The sequence below is a fragment of the Anopheles bellator genome, chromosome 1, assembly GCF_943735745.2.
Source record: "Anopheles bellator chromosome 1, idAnoBellAS_SP24_06.2, whole genome shotgun sequence".
In the NCBI taxonomy this organism is placed as follows: Eukaryota; Metazoa; Arthropoda; class Insecta; order Diptera; family Culicidae; genus Anopheles; species Anopheles bellator.
The window spans coordinates 28,711,968-28,729,970 of record NC_071285.1 but is presented as its reverse complement, the minus strand read 5'-3'; the positions used below and the strand labels follow the sequence as shown (position 1 = coordinate 28,729,970).

Sequence of the window (18,003 nt, the reverse complement as noted above, 5' to 3'; positions counted from 1 at the left end):
TGGTCGGTTTGCGAATGCGTCATTACACGCCGATCCTGCACTTAACGGCCGCCGGCCACCATCGCATTAACCGCCCCAGCCCGGCGATAAATCGACCAAACGCAAGTGCTCAATCAATGTTGCTTTATTTACACACCAGAGCCAGGCAGGCAGCCGGCCGGCCGGCCTAGGTTGGAATTGGATTCACCGTATAGCCGAGGTTAATTTGAATCGCTTGCCAACTGCGGGGGTCACTGTTTGGGTGGTGGAATATCGACCACAAATTAAACCGACTATTCCTGGCGTCCGGTTCCAGTCCAGGATATAGGGACAAAATTACTATCCAGTGCCGTAAAAATCTCGGTCAAGTACCGTGGTGGGTGCCCTCGGTGGCGCGACCATATGCCAGGCTCTCGAGGATCCGAAGTCGCATCGCAAGATGGGCCCAGCCACGGGTACTCATCAACTGTAATCAATGTGTACGTTTACGAGCCATGTGGACTAAGCCGAAGCCCGCATTCGCGAAGATCAGACACCGGAACACGGCGTCGAACAGGCGGTCGAACTTTATACGTGTGCGTGCGTATGTAGTCGCCATAAATACGGTGTTTATGGCGATGGCATTTTTATTTAACGCCCATGTAACGACCGATTCACTTGACCTCTGGCCCGAAATGACCAAAATACTGCACGACTATGTCCGAACGAACGCTCCGTGTCCGGATTCTTGGGGGGGCCCAAGATTTTATGGGGTCGGTTGCCAGGGCGGTGCGGAGCGGGAAAATTGAAAATTCTGCTAATGAGACTTGATGCGACACGCGGCGACGCTGCTCTTGGGCCGCGAGCCGAAGACGTCACTCCGGCTCCGGCTCCGGCTCTTGATAGGTTTAGTATCTCGCTCACGTGTCGCCATAACAACGGGAGTCGTAAAACGCGGAAACACCATTTATGCCGAGACCCTACGCGTCACCGGCCCGGGCAACTCCGGAGCGGATCGAAGGCCAGATTATGGAAAGAAAATTCGGCGATTTTCTGGGAGGACCAGCCCAGTGCGGAAAGCTGATTCGGCAAGCCCGAGCCATCCTAGGGCCATCACACGCCGAACCAATCGTCACGCCGTCGGCGAATGTCCGGCCCTTGGCGTGCGTGTCACAGCTGGTTGCGCTTTTCGCATTTTCGCTACGCCATTTATGTGCATTTCGAATTGGATGCTTGCAGATAAAACAATGACAGAACGTGATAAAATAATGCCAATATGAATATGAAAGTCTTCCGAACCCAGAAGCTGAGTATCGGCGCACTGAACAAGTGCAACCGAGCAACGGAAATTTCAAGTATTTCAAGTTTAGTAATAGATTGTAACAAACAGCCTATGAAAATATAGTGGAAAGCAAACAGTTTAGCTACGAAACAGCTGGTACGGCCATTTGCGGTTACCGGTAAATTTGAGCTCCGTGAAAACATGTATAGTTTTCAATTTTTCACACTAATTTTCTTCGTTTTGCTCGGCAATGAAGCAACTGGATTATATTGTTTTATTTATGAGCAGTAATAAAGCAGTAAATTTTTATTACATGTTTTCATATTCAAAACGCAAAAATAAGGCTGAAGAGCACACGGTAAAGAATTCATTGGGCAATTTTAGTGGTGAAAATTACTACTGATAATGGTAAAATATTGAACCAAAGTGAAGCAGCAATCGGTTAAATAATCAATCAATAGTTAAGTTAGTAAGATGAAGGTAGTATCATATTAAAGGTTTTGTGAAAAGATTCCAGTCAATTTAACAGAATTAGTTAAATTAATCAAAACATTCTGGACCAAAAAATACCTTTGCACTGCAGAAAGGACCACATGACAAAATTACTAACAAATAAGCCACTAGAGGAGCCAAAACCATTGGTAGATAATGAAAGAGACTAAAACAATAATTTAATTTGACCTGAAATAAAACATAATAAACAAATGTTTGTTTGTCCGTTGTGTTTATCATATTTTTATCGTTAAATTTTGTTCTCGTTTTGTAAATTCGTTACAGCAAATGCAAGTCTTTGCTGACACATCAAAATGTTACAACTACCTTAACAGCTATTGATGAATATGTTCGACAATGATTAAAACCAGCAGGTCATCGGCAACAAAGAGTAGAGAATAAACAAAAGGACTAAATATTTCATAGCAGTAAAGCATTTAAGAAACTGTAATTTACGAATGACTTAACGAAATAAACTCATAAACAAGGTAGCAAATGGCTTATTGGATTGTTATTTACAACAAACTTTCGATGATACAACGTTAAATTAAATTCGAAACTACGAAAAGGAGTTGGCGCCCATAAACAAATTCACAACCCATTGCACCGGAATTCAATTGACAGAAAAACCTCTCCAAATCCTCCACCGTTCAGCGAACGTGTAGATAACTACAGACTTCTTGCGCAGCAGCGGATCGCACATAAAAAAAACTCGTTTGTTCGAAAACTTGGCCGCACTGTTTATTAACCGCCGGGCGTGATAAATTCCGCCAAACTCCGCCGGGGGCCCGGGCCCTCAGCTAATGCCCGGGGAACCGAGAACGGCCGGACGACAATCCAAACTTTGCTGTCCTCCCGAAAAACCACCCGGAAAACACTGAAAACTTAAACCCAATCCCCCACCCCATCGCATCGCGATCGGGACGACGGAGCGGTGACATCGAATTTATCGTCCACACTTGGCCGCCGGTCGTCGCACTGCGGTTGGGAATTAAGTTAAATCTTGCGCCCTGTTAGCGCGCCGGTTAGTTTGTGTGTCTGTGTGTGTGTGGTGCACTTCCGGGAGATCCACACAACACCACGCACCTAGCCAGATCCTGGCATCCGGTGGTGATGAAAAGTTTTGCCCGCCACGCCACGTGTACCAACTTTTCAATTTTATCACCAGCGGCCACCGACGACCGACGACGACGGCGGTTCCGGAGGCTACAAACATGGATAATTGAGAGCGGCCCCCACTCGGCGCGAAACGAAACAACGATAAAGTACTTAAAAATACGCTAGTTCGCTGTCTTCGGTGGGTCAGAGGACGCGTGGCCAGTACGCGCCGCGTGGCTACGTTCCGCAAACCTGAATCCCGAATGTCGAGCGGAGCAGATAGTTGTGTATCGATCGGTTCTGTTTCCGCTCGGTGACTGCCTCTCGGTCCAGATATGGGTCCTTTCAGACGTCCCGAGGATGCCCGTTTTCAGTTCGCCATTTGACCGGAACCAGCGGCCCACTCAACCGCGGCGCAAAAGTGCAACAAAAATCCACTTCCAACTCGTCGTCGTCGTCGTCGTTAGAAGATTTATTTCCACTTCCGTGGCGTGGAAATGGAAGCGCAGCAACCACGCGAAGAATCTGTATACCTTCAACAAACTCGTCCCCCAGCAGAGAGAGAAAGGGCGTGGAAATGGCGAGAGGAATGAAAGATTTACGTCGCGGAAAAAGTAAAGTTTTCCCCCGAGGACCATCGCGCGGAAAAACGGTGGGAACCGAAAAGGGATCCGAAATAAAATAGAGATTTCTTCTTCGATACGCTTGTAGCGTTGTCAGTGACGGCAGTACGCCCGGCACATATGGGCCAATATGGATGCGAGGACCCATAATCGGTTCCGACGGTGCTGTGGGTGCGACAAGGGAATGCACTATGCGGACACTTCGACAAAGTCGTAGCTCGGGGCAAAGTAAGTTGCATCTGCACTTTGACGTGGCGAATGTGGCGCTCTGTGATGCTTTCGGCGCTGCTCTTAGAAAAAGAGGAGCTTGATGTTTCTTCGTGCTCTGCTGAAAAATGGCGACCCTTAATTGGAGGAGGAACCAAGGAGGAAAATTGCATCCTTGCCCACGATTCGTTCGGTGCAACAACTGAGAAGCAAACAGCGAAGATGAAGCATTAAAATTAGAGCATCAACTATCCGAGCTGCCGACGAGTGGCCATGCCGCGTGATATTCATCAAAGGCCACCATCACGACCACCAGTGGGACCCGGTAGCCATTCATTATCCATGAATTTCTAATTAAGACAAACGAAGGGGGACTTCCACTCGGGGAACACGGAACAAACAGAACAGCAGCGGGACACTCGCCAGGGCACTCATCGTTCGTCGTGGGGAATTAAGCAAAAAAATATAAATGGACACGACACAAATTGTGCACCAGAAAGGGGATGCAGATGAGTGAGAGAAAAAAAATGGCAGCGCAAAAAATGCCAATCCCTTGAACCTGAAACACACAGCCCAGCGCACGGCGAGCGTAGCGCCATCAACCGGAAAATCCGCCATTTAAACCATTAATCAATTTTCATTTGCTTGTTTTGCACCCAATCGCGGGGGTTTGCGATCCTCGTTTTAAGCGCCATTCGTCTCGGTGATTGAAATTCGGACAGTGAATCAGAATTCCCAAGCAACCACGTGGGTTTGTGATAGATCCGCAAACAGCGGTGCACACGGCGGATCACACAATCCGACATGGCGCAAACTTTGAAGTGATTTGATGAAAGCGGAAGCAGCAACCAAAAAAAGGCGCTCCCACGATGGATTTCGGAGTGACCATCGTTTCGGGGGGCGGCCCGGGCAATCGCTAATGATGAGTAGACGTGCACATTTACATGCCACTAATGGGTAGCGATCAATCTTGCCCCCGAAATGCCGGTTTCCGTTCCAAGGGTGGGTTCTTTTAATTCTTTTTTTTCACTCACGAATTGGGGTATTTAGCGTTTTCGTGCGAATCAATGTGAACTCCGGCCACGGCCCAAGAGATAGGCTTTTCGAAATAAGGAGTGGAGTGAATAATGAATGTAATTAGCGATCGATTTTGTACCAACATTTTGAAGGTCTTTGCTTGGCTATGATTTGGGGCGTGGATTGCCTGCATCTAAGCGTAATGTTAAAAAATGTTTCATTTCCCACAATTATGTTGTTATATTACAGAAACTAGCAGACCCGGCGAACTTTGTTCCGCCCCAAAGGCAATGGGCCCTGGTGATAGAGCAGTCAGTAATGCTCGTCGCTGTCACGCAGCTGTTCAGGGTTGGAATCTCAGGGTGGTTGGCGTTGGGCCTGCTAGGGATGTTTGAAGTAAGGATCCAACGCGATGGTAAATTTGTCCTTGGACCTTAAAAGTTGGCATAAAATTTTCCTGCACGACTTTGCCTTTCACGCCAAATGACGTCATTTGGAAGCACGAATTTTATTTTCGAATGTTTTTTAGAAATCTCTTCGCCTTCAGTGTTCGGTCTGCGAATAGCTCATTAAGTGGTTCGGGTGGTGGGTTCAAATGCTGCAACTTCACTTTACCTCCCGCACAGCACATTCCTGGAGCTTCGTTTTTGTATTTCACGGTATTACAATACTGGCACACTTGAACACACTTGAAGGTGTTTGCAAAGAACGCGTTATAGCCATGCACTCTCGATTAGACAGTAGCCTAGCATTTCTTTGCTCTTCGGTTTTACTTGAACGTGCTATTTTTTTCTTGTTCGATCTTGAACGTGATCTATTATTATTATTATTATTATATTATTATTATTATTGATCTATTATTATTATCGCTCGTTTTTTAGGTGGCATTCTTTTTTCGAAACGATGGAGAATTTTTCGAACTGGTTTGATATAAGAAGTTTCTCAAGAGAATCTACTCCCCCTGTTAAAACTGTCAAACTGGCTGTCAACAAATTATAAGCGGGGGCGGTTCTGCGTTATGTTTCTGTGAGATTTGACAGAAAAGTATGGCGATGCAAAACGGAAGCATTTGTAACTGGGGAGCTCCATTAGGCGTAACGTAATGTTTTTGACATCACAAATTGATGCCAAACTGCTGCGCCTCTGTCAAACGTTTACGGGTCGGACGAGGCGTAAACCCGAGCGTAATTTTTTTTTTCATACGCTTTGCTTACAAACAGAGGATAATTTAGGATCCTATTTGCTGATGTAGTAACAAAATCGGATAAAACAGAAACAAATATTCAGAAATCAATTAATTTCTTTTCGATTTCTATTTTCTCGGACCAAAAACACGAACGTAAACACGTTTGCCATTTCGTTTTTCAATTTTTTACTGTCACACGAAGCGTAAACGTTTTGACATTACAAATTAATTTTACGCCTCATGTAGCCCCCTGGTATGAGACGTATGATGAACTTCTGTCTTCTCTCCCTTCTGTCCACGTGTTTCATTCTTCTGCCTTCTGTCCCGCTCATCCTTTACACTATTATATGATCCTAATAATTGAAATCTGGAAGGCTGCAGCAGCCCGTTGCTATCTCTCTCTCTCACTCTCTTCCTCTCTCTCTCTTTTACTCTTTCTCTTTTTCTATCTCTCTCACACTCTCCCCATATTGCCATAGGGAGTATTTTAAGGATTAGAGTCCCCCCCACCCCCTTCCCTTCGTCCTAAAAGGACCAAATTTGGTCACATGATTTCTCAGGTGACCATCAACAATTGTGCAAGATTTGACTGATTTGAGAACTTGTGGAGTAATCAATGTTTTAACGGTTCGTTTGTATGGGAGGGGTAAGAAGGAGGGGGCGGAGGGGTTTCTAACCATGACGTTGCTCATCCTTGGCCCCTAAAACCCCTGTGTAGCAAATTTCGAGTCAATCGGTCCAGTAGTTTCGGAGTCTATAAACCGCACACAAAACGGAGCGTCATTTTTATAATATAGAAGATAGACTAGCTGCCCCGACAGACTTCGTCCTGTCTCCTTGTTTCCGTCTTTGAAATTCCCTTTTGGGTTTTGGGACAGGTGTAATACTTTCGCATTTTTGAGTATAGGAGTGTCCGGGCGAAATCATCACTCTGACATGGATGACAAAAACTGGTCGCATTCTGTTCTGTGAAATATACTCTTTGGCCATTCTCTAAGTGTACGGCCAAGTGAATCACAGTGGGGAAAGGGGAAAGAAAAAATGCGCTAAATTGCTATCTCTCTCTTTCTTTCTCGCTCTCTCTCTCTCTCTCTCTCTCTCTTGTTCTCTTTCTCTCCCTTTCTTTCTCTTTCTCTTTTTTTCTTTCTATTTCTCGCTCTCTATTTCTTTCTCTCCCTCTTTCTTTCTCTCTCTCTTTCTTTCTCTCTTTCTCTCTCTTTCTCTCTCTCTTTCTTTCTCTCTCTCTTTCTCTCTTTCTCCCTCTCTCGCTCACTCGCTCTCTCACACCCCCTCTCTCTTACACTCTCTCTTTCACACCTTCTCTCCCTCTCTCTTTCTCTCCAATCGATTTAGAGACCACAAAAACCTAAGAAACGATACCCATATTGCCCTAGGACGTATTTTAAGGATTAGAGTCCACCCCACCCCCTTCCCTTCGTCCTAGAAGGACAAAATTTGGTCACATGATTTCTCAAGTGACTATCAACAATTGTGCAAGATTTGACTCGATTCGATTCATAACTTGTGGAGTAATTAATGTTTTAACGGTTCGTTTGTATGGGAGGGGTAAGAAGGAGGGGGCGGAGGGGTTTCTAACCATGACGTTGCTCATCCTTGGCCCCTAAAACCCCTGTGTAGCAAATTTCGAGTCAATCGGTCCAGTAGTTTCGGAGTCTATAAACCGCACACAAAACGGAGCGTCATTTTTATAATATAGATACGCCAAAAGCAATGTATTGTATTTATTCCGCAGTATATTACCATACCAGGAAACTACCCAATTGATGCGCTCTGTCAGGTTCGGGCAAAAAACCTGCACCTTTTGCTCCATATGCTCTCCTATGTTTCGATCTTGTTTGTCAAACCTCACAGATTAAACGGATAGGCCATAAAATAAAGATACAGAACAGGCATTTAAAGAACAAGAAACGTGATGGGTCCAAATTTGCCCGATTTCCCGATACGCATCTTGGTTCTCTTCCGGATATCAGTAAAATGCTTTCTCTTTTATCACGAAACGATCTTTGGGCCATTTCTCCACATCTTCGAATCGAATCAGAGCGCACCACAAGAAAGGACAACAATCTGAAGTAAAGCAAAATACTTCGACAGTGTGGTTTCCTTCGTTTTGTTTGACAGTTTGTTGTGACTGCTTTATATTCATACTGCCTGGGAACATTGCCTAGCATGAGGATCTACTTTGGCTCCAATTGAAGCTGGTAGACTGCCTTAGGTAGTCTCTACTCGTGTTCATCAGGACAATATAAGAAGGCACTGTTTCTATACTGAAGATGAATAAGGACAGGGCTACGAACAATTCTCTTGGGGAAAATAAAAATCAAGGCCCTATAAGTGATTACAGGTAAAAGTCGGGCGGGTTTCCACCGTCCATTCATCGCAAATTTTTCTATGTAAATTTGCGTTAAGAAAACCCATCTGCATCTACCCTTTGTTTGGTCTGCGTTTTATGCTTCAAAGGTTCTAAATGAATTCACTTTTCCGTTTATTTGTACTGCCGGCGAATGCTGTTATGTTTTTACATCGGCATATCAAATGCAACAACACGGTGCTATGCAAACCCTCCTCGTTGCATATGCTGCTGGCCCCATAAAATATGGGTACCGCAGACGGAGTTGATGCACCGTATGTTTGCCTGACGCTCATCGGACGTCAACATATCGGGATCGCCTTGCAAAATACGGGGTATTCGCCTAAGAAACGAGTCGAGTCGTATTGCGTACACTTGCGCAGCCAGTTACTATTCTCCGATCCGACTGTTACGAAGAACGTTATTACAAAGTTGATGGTTTCATTTTCTCCATTTTCTCACTCAAAATTGAACATTGAACACCTGTCTCGGGGGGCGTGAAACAAGGAGAAACAAATCCCTGGGCTCCCCCCGGGGGGTCAGACACATAAAACACGATAGAGGAGAAATACAAGTTATGTAGTATTTAGTTTGCCTTTCCTCCGTCGGAACCGTATCGTAAATCAAGCTGCACTTACCTAACACATACGCCAGCAGGATCCAGACGTCCAATGCGAGTCGCCCGTGACACTTCATTGTGATCGAGGAGAGGCGTAACACGAACGGAAAACGGAAAAATAACAACCACAAAACCTCGAGACGAGGGTTTGGCTCTTCGCAAACAGACGCTGTGCGCACTTACGGCCGGGTTGGCAATTTATTTTGCAACGCAAACTGCAGCTCCCACATACACACAAACGCACCAACACACAGGCACGGACACTCTCCTGGGCTGGCACCTTCCCAATCGGCAACAACAAGAGCTGGAAAACGCACAGCAAACTTCACTCTCTGTCTTTCTTCGCTTTCCTCCTTTTCGCGCTTTCTTTAAATCGCGTGAACGTGGCGTGAGGTCACGAGGTCAACGCCACAGACACACATACACACAAACACAGAGACACCAGTCACTCTCTCGCTGGCCACTAATACACCATTACACGGGGCGCAGGGCGTGATTTATGCTAGCCGGCCGATGGAACGATGATTGGGGCCTCCTTCTCCCTGATGGGGGGGGGGGGCTGTTTCCTGTCGGGCCAAAGCGGCACTTCCGGTCGCGGACTGTCGCCACCTATTTCCCCCTCCCGTCCGTCCCGTCCCGTCACCCAGCAGCACCAGCCCGGGATCGATCGGCGCAGGAAATCACCTCACATTTTTCAATCGCACCCAAACCGAACCGCAACACCGACGAGAACGAGGGCGGCGGTCACGCCGCCGAGGACGACGGTGGTCGGTGGCATTTTTCTTCAAAACACCCTTCCGGTGGCCACTCCCACACACCCCACGCAGAAAGAGGCGCCAGCCGAGGCCCAGGCCAAGATCTCTCCCCTCTTCGTCTTCGGTTGCCGTGCCGGGCGATTTATTTTAGCTTCACCATTTTAACCGCCATTTTATCACCATCGCCCCTTATCGGTCACCACCCGACGGCACCACTTTTCCCCTTCACAGCGCGGAGGTTGGTCTGGGCACTTCCGCTTTGCTTTCCGGTTTTTAGTGCATCATCTCGGCCGCTCACCGCTTGATCCTTCGAAGATCCTTATTTTTGTTCGGTTCTCGATTCGTTCTCGGCTAAGATAGCCCCGTCGGCCAGCCAGAGGTCTTAAGAGTTGTTTTAAAACCGCAAATCGGACCGACCAAGGAAAGTGTAGTAGCTCCACAAACACGCGCACACACACGTGTGGGGCGATGTCTGAACGGCTCCACTTCCGGTTTCGCAGCGCAAATCACATTTATCAAAAACGAACGCCTCAGCCGCAAAGCTGCTGTTGCTGCTGCCAAGAAGAAGAAGGTCCTTGCGAAGGTCCTGGCGAAGGTCCTGGGGGGGGCGATTTTATTTTTCCGACAGTATGTGATCCTCCTTTGTCTCTTACTTTCGAAGCTTTCGAAGACGTCTTTCAGCTGTCTGGCGTATGATGGATTTTGTGGTGCGTTTGTTTTTCCGGCACCGCGGGATGGCTTTTATTTCGATCCACGCCAAATGTCTACAAAAAGAGAGAGAAAGAAAAATTGATTGAATAAAAACCAGAGCACCGGAAGTGGGTAAAAAACCGCGAACCATCGCCGAAAGCCGAAACGATGGCACAAAAGCAAAGTCGCGAAAAAGAAAAACAAATAAAACAAACACTCATTGTTATGAAACACGGTCGTCGGGTGCGGGTTGTTGATGTGTTCCTCTTCGGTTTTTTCGTTTTTCATTTCGTGTTATAAATCTGAATGAAATGGAACCCCGGATCGGGTGAACCCGCGTGCCACGTCATCGCTCGCCCCGAGAATGTCCCTTTATCGAGCGCAAGCGGGCGTTGAGGGACCTCTTAAGGAGCAAATAATTTTATTCCCGTCCATTTTTTTGCTTGTCCCGGAGGATCCTGGAGGATCCATGACAACGCAAACAATCGACTCCGGGCGTTGACAGGTCGGAAAGCTCTGGCACGTTTTTGCTATCTTGGGGTTTGTGGGAGCTTGGGCCACCGGAAGGTGTCGAAAAAGAGGCGCCAACTTGCCAAGAAGCCAAGTTGGTTGGCTTAGGATCGCCCGTTTTTTTTCTTTGGGTTCAGCGCCGTGCCGCTTAAATCGTTCAGACAATTGAAGCCACAGAGAGAGAGAGACTCAATTTGATTAAGGAAGGAATCCGCCGCATCCTCGACGTGGACGAAAATGCCAAATGGAATGCGAAATTTATCGCAATTTAATAAACCGCTTCCCGCACTCTGTTCCCGTGGCTCCCTGTTTATAGCTTAAGATTGATGTTGCGTCCGTAAAGTTGTTTGCTGTCTTCGGTGCCCAAAAGGTCCAATTCTGTTAACAATGAAAAAATAAAATAACCTAACAATGATGAAATGATAGTAAAAACGATTTAAACTTGTCTCCAAACAATCAGCATATCAGCTTCCAGCATGTAACATCGCGTTGCGAAGCGCACCCACGTCACGTCATCCGTTGACACACGCCACTCAACACGAGCTTTTCGTGGAAAACTTCAACACCCTGTCTCTATCCGCTGGCGGTTTTTGCTATTGACTTCATTAATATAGATTGCCGCGTTTTCTATTGGGTGGATTCGCCCGTTTTTGCATGTTGGAACGGGAACGGAAAAAACCTTCACCAACCTGGCCAAGTGCTTCCCCGCGTTCCCACAGTGTGATTGCTAAATTATGGATCGGCAAAAAGCCACTGCCCTCCGGGAGCTTCAGGTGAGAAATCGATCGCAGTACAATACCTAAAAGAGCGAAAACTGGAACGATTCGGTCGCAGACGGCAACCGTCACGCAGTCGGAAGACAGTGTAACCGATACGGGGATAGCGTCGTCGATGGAACGGCTTCGTTCATCCCTTACCGACTGCAGCCAACGGCAGCCAGTATTCATTTTTCATGCCCAGCATTTCCGCGAATGCAATTTTAAATCGGTTAAAAGGTTTTGTATGCAACTCCACCACCAGCGTGATTGAGAGATGCGAATTGCAGATTCTTGATTCTGTGTGCCTGGATAAATGGAAATGCGTGGAAAATCAAGCTCGGAAAAAATGTTACGCCTAAGCCACTCTCGTGACTGACCCACAAAGACGCACAAAGCGTTCGAATGCTGATGGCATCTGTATCGCACAAAAATGTGTGTGGAATTTGATTTGCAAATAATTGACTGAAAATATTGATAAATGGAATGTTTTAGAGAAATGTGTGGCTATAGTTTAAATGATAATATTCGTTTGTTCCAAATGGCTTACTTTGAACTACTCCTCTTTGACCTATTATTAACAAAACAAGATAGACACATTAAACGCAGTTTCTTCCCTGTCTAAAATTAATAATGCATACGAGAAACAGGTTCAACAGCATCGTCGAATCGAAAAACCACTGCCAACTCGGTGCCAGGCTTACGTGCAAAAACCGATAACATGAGCCATTCAGAAACAGTGACATTAGAAGAAAGCCTTCCGACCTCCTTAAAGCGGCGTCTCGTGCTGCGAGTCCTAAAAATATCCTTACCACGATGCATGGAAAACCCCGGCATAACGTGAATGCAAACAGTATCATGCAGCGACGAGTACGCGTTAATGGCTCTCCATAAAGCACATACACATGTGCATGTGTCTTCTATCTTGCAATTGGCGCATGTGCTAGGACTTCCATCGTCTACCCTCCGGATCCGTTTTTGTTTGGAGCAGATAGTAGCTCCTGTCGGAAGGTGCATCCGGAACGCCGGAACCTTTTGCCAACTCGACCGCCGCCGTTGCGGACCTCGGCTGTCAACGTGCATGTGTACGTGTGTGTGTGCGAAAAGTGCTGTCACGGGAGACAAAACAACGAAAGGAGCGCAGAAAACAAGATCATTGGCAAAGCGAAATGGTGCCTTCTTATGTTTTAATTTCTGTTCCTTTGTCTGTGAAGCATTTTTTTTCTAATGTCTGATATCATATATAAGAGCTGGAGTAGAAAAGAGGAGCTATTTAGTATGGTTTTTAATGTGTTGTTTTGAAGAATGCATCATTGAAGTTGAGCACACAAAAACTAGGGCACCTACTAGTAGTAGATTGAGCGAATTTTCATATTTTCAAATACGCCCGAAGTTATGCAATGCGCCTTGATCTGAATTCTACTTTAAAATTATGTCAATTTGCTACGCACTGTTGAGCAACTGCATCGGCCACCAAAACGGTATTAAACTCTACGTTGCTTTAATGTGAAATACCTCATGGTTGCTGTATGCAGAGGTAACTATCAGCCACGAGCCAGTCGCCGGCCACAGCACTGAGAAAACTATAAAACCTGAAAACTGTTTACGCTAACCTGATCCGATTGCTGTAGCCTGCCCACTGTAGTTTTCCCGACCCCCGATAGGTTAAGCTCAATTTTTCTCCATTACATGCATATCTTTCATGCTCGAATTTGTCTCGAGAGACCCCTCGCTGATACGTCTGCTGGTACGGTACAGCGAATCGAAGCATTTTACACAGGGAACATGGTGCGGAACAAGAGAACCACAAAGTAGTACACACCGTTTGGGATCTCCCCAAAAGTACCAGAGTGGATTGTTTGTAGTGGCCCCCGGCCAAGCGCTTCGGGGCTCGATTGGGGCTCGGCCCAGGGCTCGGCATATCATTTCGAACAGGTGTACCGTGTGCACAGACACCCGACCAACGGGGACCCCAAGTTTCCCAGGATGAAACCAATAAATTATCCTTCAACATCTTGCCTCGTTCACCAGAGAGTACCGGAGAGTGCCGGATGGCAATTCAAATGTTTATTTATGTGTATATGTTCAGCTCGTCGAGGGCCGAGCCACCCAACCGAGGGTTGTAGTTGTTTTCTATAAATTTCATTTTTGTAATCTCTTTTCCGGTTGCTACCGGCCGTGTTTATGGTTTATTCCACAACATCTACAACGCAATGCTGGATGCCAACTGCTCTCGTGTAGGAGTCCCATTGATCGAGAGGAGCTCGATCGATGGCCGAGCCGAGTGTTCGTGGTATTAAGATGGTTTGTTCCGTTTCGAATTTATGTCAAGTTTCCATAATCCGTCTCTCTCTCACTACCTTACTCTGTAGCTATCGTCTATCTCCATCCAATCTAGGGGTCGATCGATCGATTGGAATGTGATAAATTAAATTTTGTGATACCAAAGGACATTCGATTGGTAGATGAAGATAACACTGGTCCGCTGGCCAGCATTTCCAGCATGAAATCCTTTCTGTGTTTGTGTGGTGGAACCTTGCGGGAGTCCATGGAAGAATCCAATATCGGCCCATCAACCCTCAAGGGTCAGGGGTGTCGGCCTCATCTGTCTGGAAACCACAAAAAACAATTTGTCCACCAGAATTTGGTGACCACTTGGGGTGTTGTTTCTTCTGGGGGGCTCCTTTTGGAAATGAATAATCCTGCTCAGTATTCCGTGTCCGGCTGGCAGTTCGTACAACCCGAGAGGGTTCGGGCAACACAAAGCACAAACGTGCGTGCGGCACCCAGCATCGTTCGATGCATTTTAAATTGCGTGAACAGAGGCCCGATAGGTGAGGCTTAATTTAAAATTGGCTCAAAAAAGCCCGATAACCCCAAATTATTTCACATGATTTACTTTGCGGCATTACTTTTTGGGAAAGGGCTACCGGCATGATAAACCGACACGACACATATGCTCAGTCGCGGTGCTTGGGTCCTGGGTCGAACGAGAGCACCCAGGTACGGCAGGAAAGTAATGGTTTCTGGAATGTATGTTCTCCTGTTCCATTTTTTGACTCATTTCACCACACGTGCGTGCGTGCGACCTTAAAGCCGGCCGTGTGCGAGGCGGGCGAGCGGTCAATCGAAGCGGTAAATATTTACGGGTCCATTTAAGCGGCGATCGGGGTGAAAAAACCTGGCGGCCCATAAATTTCGCGTCCTATCAAACTTTACAGGCCGAATGAAAATTTATGGCCACTGACTGATTGGAGACCCAACCCGGCGCAGCGCGCCACGATTGTCGCGCGGAGAATCCGGCCGGCCGGCCGGGTAAAGTCCGAGAGGTCGCTCGATTGGGTCGATTGCCCAATTCCAGCGGACGCTGATGTTTGCGCGGTAGAGAAAAGTAAACAGCCGCCGGAGCATCCGCCCGCCGATGGGAATAAAGAAAAACCTGGAGGTCGGAAAATGTTTGCCGAATTTCGACACGAAGTCTGGCCACGCACTTGAACCGTGGGATGTAAAGAGATCGATTTTTTTCTACGTGGGCGCCGCGCAAAGGAAATATTAACAGAGTCAACACAGAAGTTCCACAACGAAAATGCCAACCGGAACCAGAGTGTGTCTGAGTTGTGTTTACTTTTTGGCGAAAATATTCTTCTTGGAAGTACTCAGTGCATTGCTATAATACTATCAGCACCATTACCAAGGATACTGATTTATCAATAGAATATTGAAGCAGAACATTTATTAAATGAGAAATCTAGAAAAGAAGAAGTTAACAGTAATTCATTGAACGGTAAGCTATTCTAGACCGTAGTTATGTAAGAAGCACAATAGGAACGGAAGGCCACACCACAGCAAGGACAGCAGCATACAATTCCCGTAGTATAACTTCTGATGCGTTGGTTGTTAATTCAGTGAAGATTGCCTATATTTAGGCGCTGTTCAGAAGATTCTAATGAACAATTATTGCGCGTAAAGCCAAAAACAGACTTTTATAAACAATCTTGCCGGATGATCGAAACACATCGATTCAGAACGTGCCGAATCCGTTCAGTAGACCCATTGCCGGCCATTCCGAAGCATACTTTGACCGCGTTTGACCGCATTTCGGAATTTTATGCCGTTGGTATTTCCATCGATCCACTTTATTCCGCTGGAGAGGCCTTTTTTCGCGTCTTCGGAAAAAACTAGACCTGCATTTGCTGTGTCCCACGGCGACTGCTCATTGTTATTCATGGCAGGGTGAAAGTTTTTCCGTGAGAAAATTCTTCGCAAAACTTTCTCGACCCAGGAATGCTTTACTCAAAACGGCCGCCAGGTCCGTTTCTAAGCGCCAGCGGACGAGAATGCCAGCGAGTAGCAACCCTACCTCGCCGAAATGGTAGCAGCGGCGGGTCCCTAGATCATCAGCTGGCGGAGAAGTTTTGCATAATTAGTCTAGTTGATCCTCCTTATTGTTGTTGTCCATAAACCACCGTGCCCAGGAAAGTTTCTTAAAGTCGAGAATTAGAAAGTTTTAGTTTTAAACAGTTAAATGCTAAGTAACTGGTGATTGAGAGCTGTGATGGTTTCACCAGAGTTATCGCGCTTGCTATTGTCAAGATAGGGACGTCTGGCACCGTGTCAGTAATGGGCGAAGTGATGGAATTGTGCCGTCATGCACACGGCCCTAAAAATTTTAACCAACAGCAAATGACTCTTTCTAAAACATGGACAGACAGAATGACTAAAACAGAGTTTTTATATTCAGCTACATTCTATTTAGCCGCATGCAACGATTTTTACATCAAACTGGAAGGATGTGAAAGGAAGGATCAAAATAACCCGTCCATTATACAAAAAGACACTGCCACCCCATTAAACTTTGCAATGAATATTTTGTGACTTTCCGCCTACAGTGCTTTCCGTTCAACCGAGCATTTCGGTTATTTATGCAAAAAACCACTAAAAACTCTCCAAAACCAAAACCGAAGCTAATGAAGCGCCACACCAGGTAAAAGATGCTTCCAAAAGTTTACCTTCCGGCTTAACGACGACAAATGATTTATGGGCCTACGGGTCTTAAAGGCTACGCCTAATTTTGTGTCGATTCGACAGTTCCGTTGAAGATTTAAAATTTCTAATTTGTTGACATAAATCGCGCTGCCTTGCGGCCCCACTCTTAGCGAAGGCGAATCCCGCTAAAAGCAAACTGATGTATTTCGAGAGAGAGTTTCCCGACCGGCCCGAGAAAGTATCGCTTCCGAGAATATCAATTCCCGTTTCGGCGCGGCTTCGGAGACCGGACCAGATATTTATCTTCAATCATGATCCCCGGGGGAATTAATTATCTTTCGCTTGACAAATCGTATCGTGCATTTTTACACGCCCGTTTCCGTCGGTCAGTCTGCCGGCGATAGGCTTACCTTGTCGTAATGTACAGCAGACACCCCGCCCGTTTTTCTGCCCTGCTGGAGTTTCCCGGAACATCAAACCCATCGACGGCATAAGTTCGATGCAGCAATGCCAAATGGATCGAAAACTTAACCAAGGCGACATTGACGAAGGCCCCCGAGGCGTACCCGAATCCAAGCCACAGAGAGAGTAACGGCAATTTGGGAGAAAATTAAGGTTCCAGTCTAGAGCGGGGCCGCCAAGTAGAGCAGAGTTTCCCGAAGCCGAAACTTCGCGCCGGAGTGCAAAAATTTTCTTTCCGTTAAGCAATTTTCCGGGAATCGATTGATCATTCAAATGGACTGAGCTGGAAAAATAAAACGACGAAACGGTCGATGATAGTGTTAGCAACAGCAATGTTGATGACAACGATGATGATGATGATGAAGAGGCAAATACACAGCGTAAAGATTCCGGGTACCGCCGCCTCCGGGCTTGGAAACGGGAAAGTAAGAAAAGCCGGCTCATTCCGAGAAGGCGCGCCATTCGAGACTTTTCCGGGAGAACGATTGAATGTGGGAAAGTTTTCCAATTTTTCCACCCAACCCACTCATCCGTCGGGTTACTGTTGCTGGTGGGGGCCGTGAAAGGATTTTGGATCATTTGCATGATCTATGGGTCGGGAAAGATCGTAAACATTGCGCTGGCCGGCTTGCGGATGAGCACGGAAAAGCGGGAAGATTTGAAAACTCTTCTTCTTGTTTAGCAAAAAACCCAAAACAAAAGCTTAAAACCCGGCGTCGTGCACAAAACATCACGGCGTAACTTTCCCAAAAACAAATTTAATTGAACAACTTTTACCGAGCGCTCCCAGGGGAAAACATAAAAATAAGGGAATCCTTAACTTTTGGCAATAAAATCACACATGAGTCAGGGCGTTCACTGTGGCAGCCACTTCTTGGTGCTTTTTATCCCACGCGGGGTCTAACAGAAGGTGCGTAAACATCATTTTAATACTTTGACTTTTGATATTGTTTGTTGATGGAGTTTGTGAAACCGACACCTGCGTACAATCCCTG

General features: G+C 46.4%; 1 protein-coding gene across 1 annotated transcript in view; it reads right to left on the bottom strand.

Annotated features, from left to right (window-relative positions):
- LOC131215380 (protein sidekick-like) overlaps positions 1 to 8,927 on the bottom strand; it is a 100,804-nt gene extending 91,877 nt beyond the window's left edge. Inside the window, exon 1 of the mRNA XM_058209769.1 lies at positions 8,870 to 8,927. Within this exon, the coding sequence (XP_058065752.1) occupies positions 8,870 to 8,927 (58 nt within the window). The remainder of the gene's footprint in view (positions 1 to 8,869) is intronic.
- Positions 8,928 to 18,003: the final 9,076 nt, after the last annotated feature.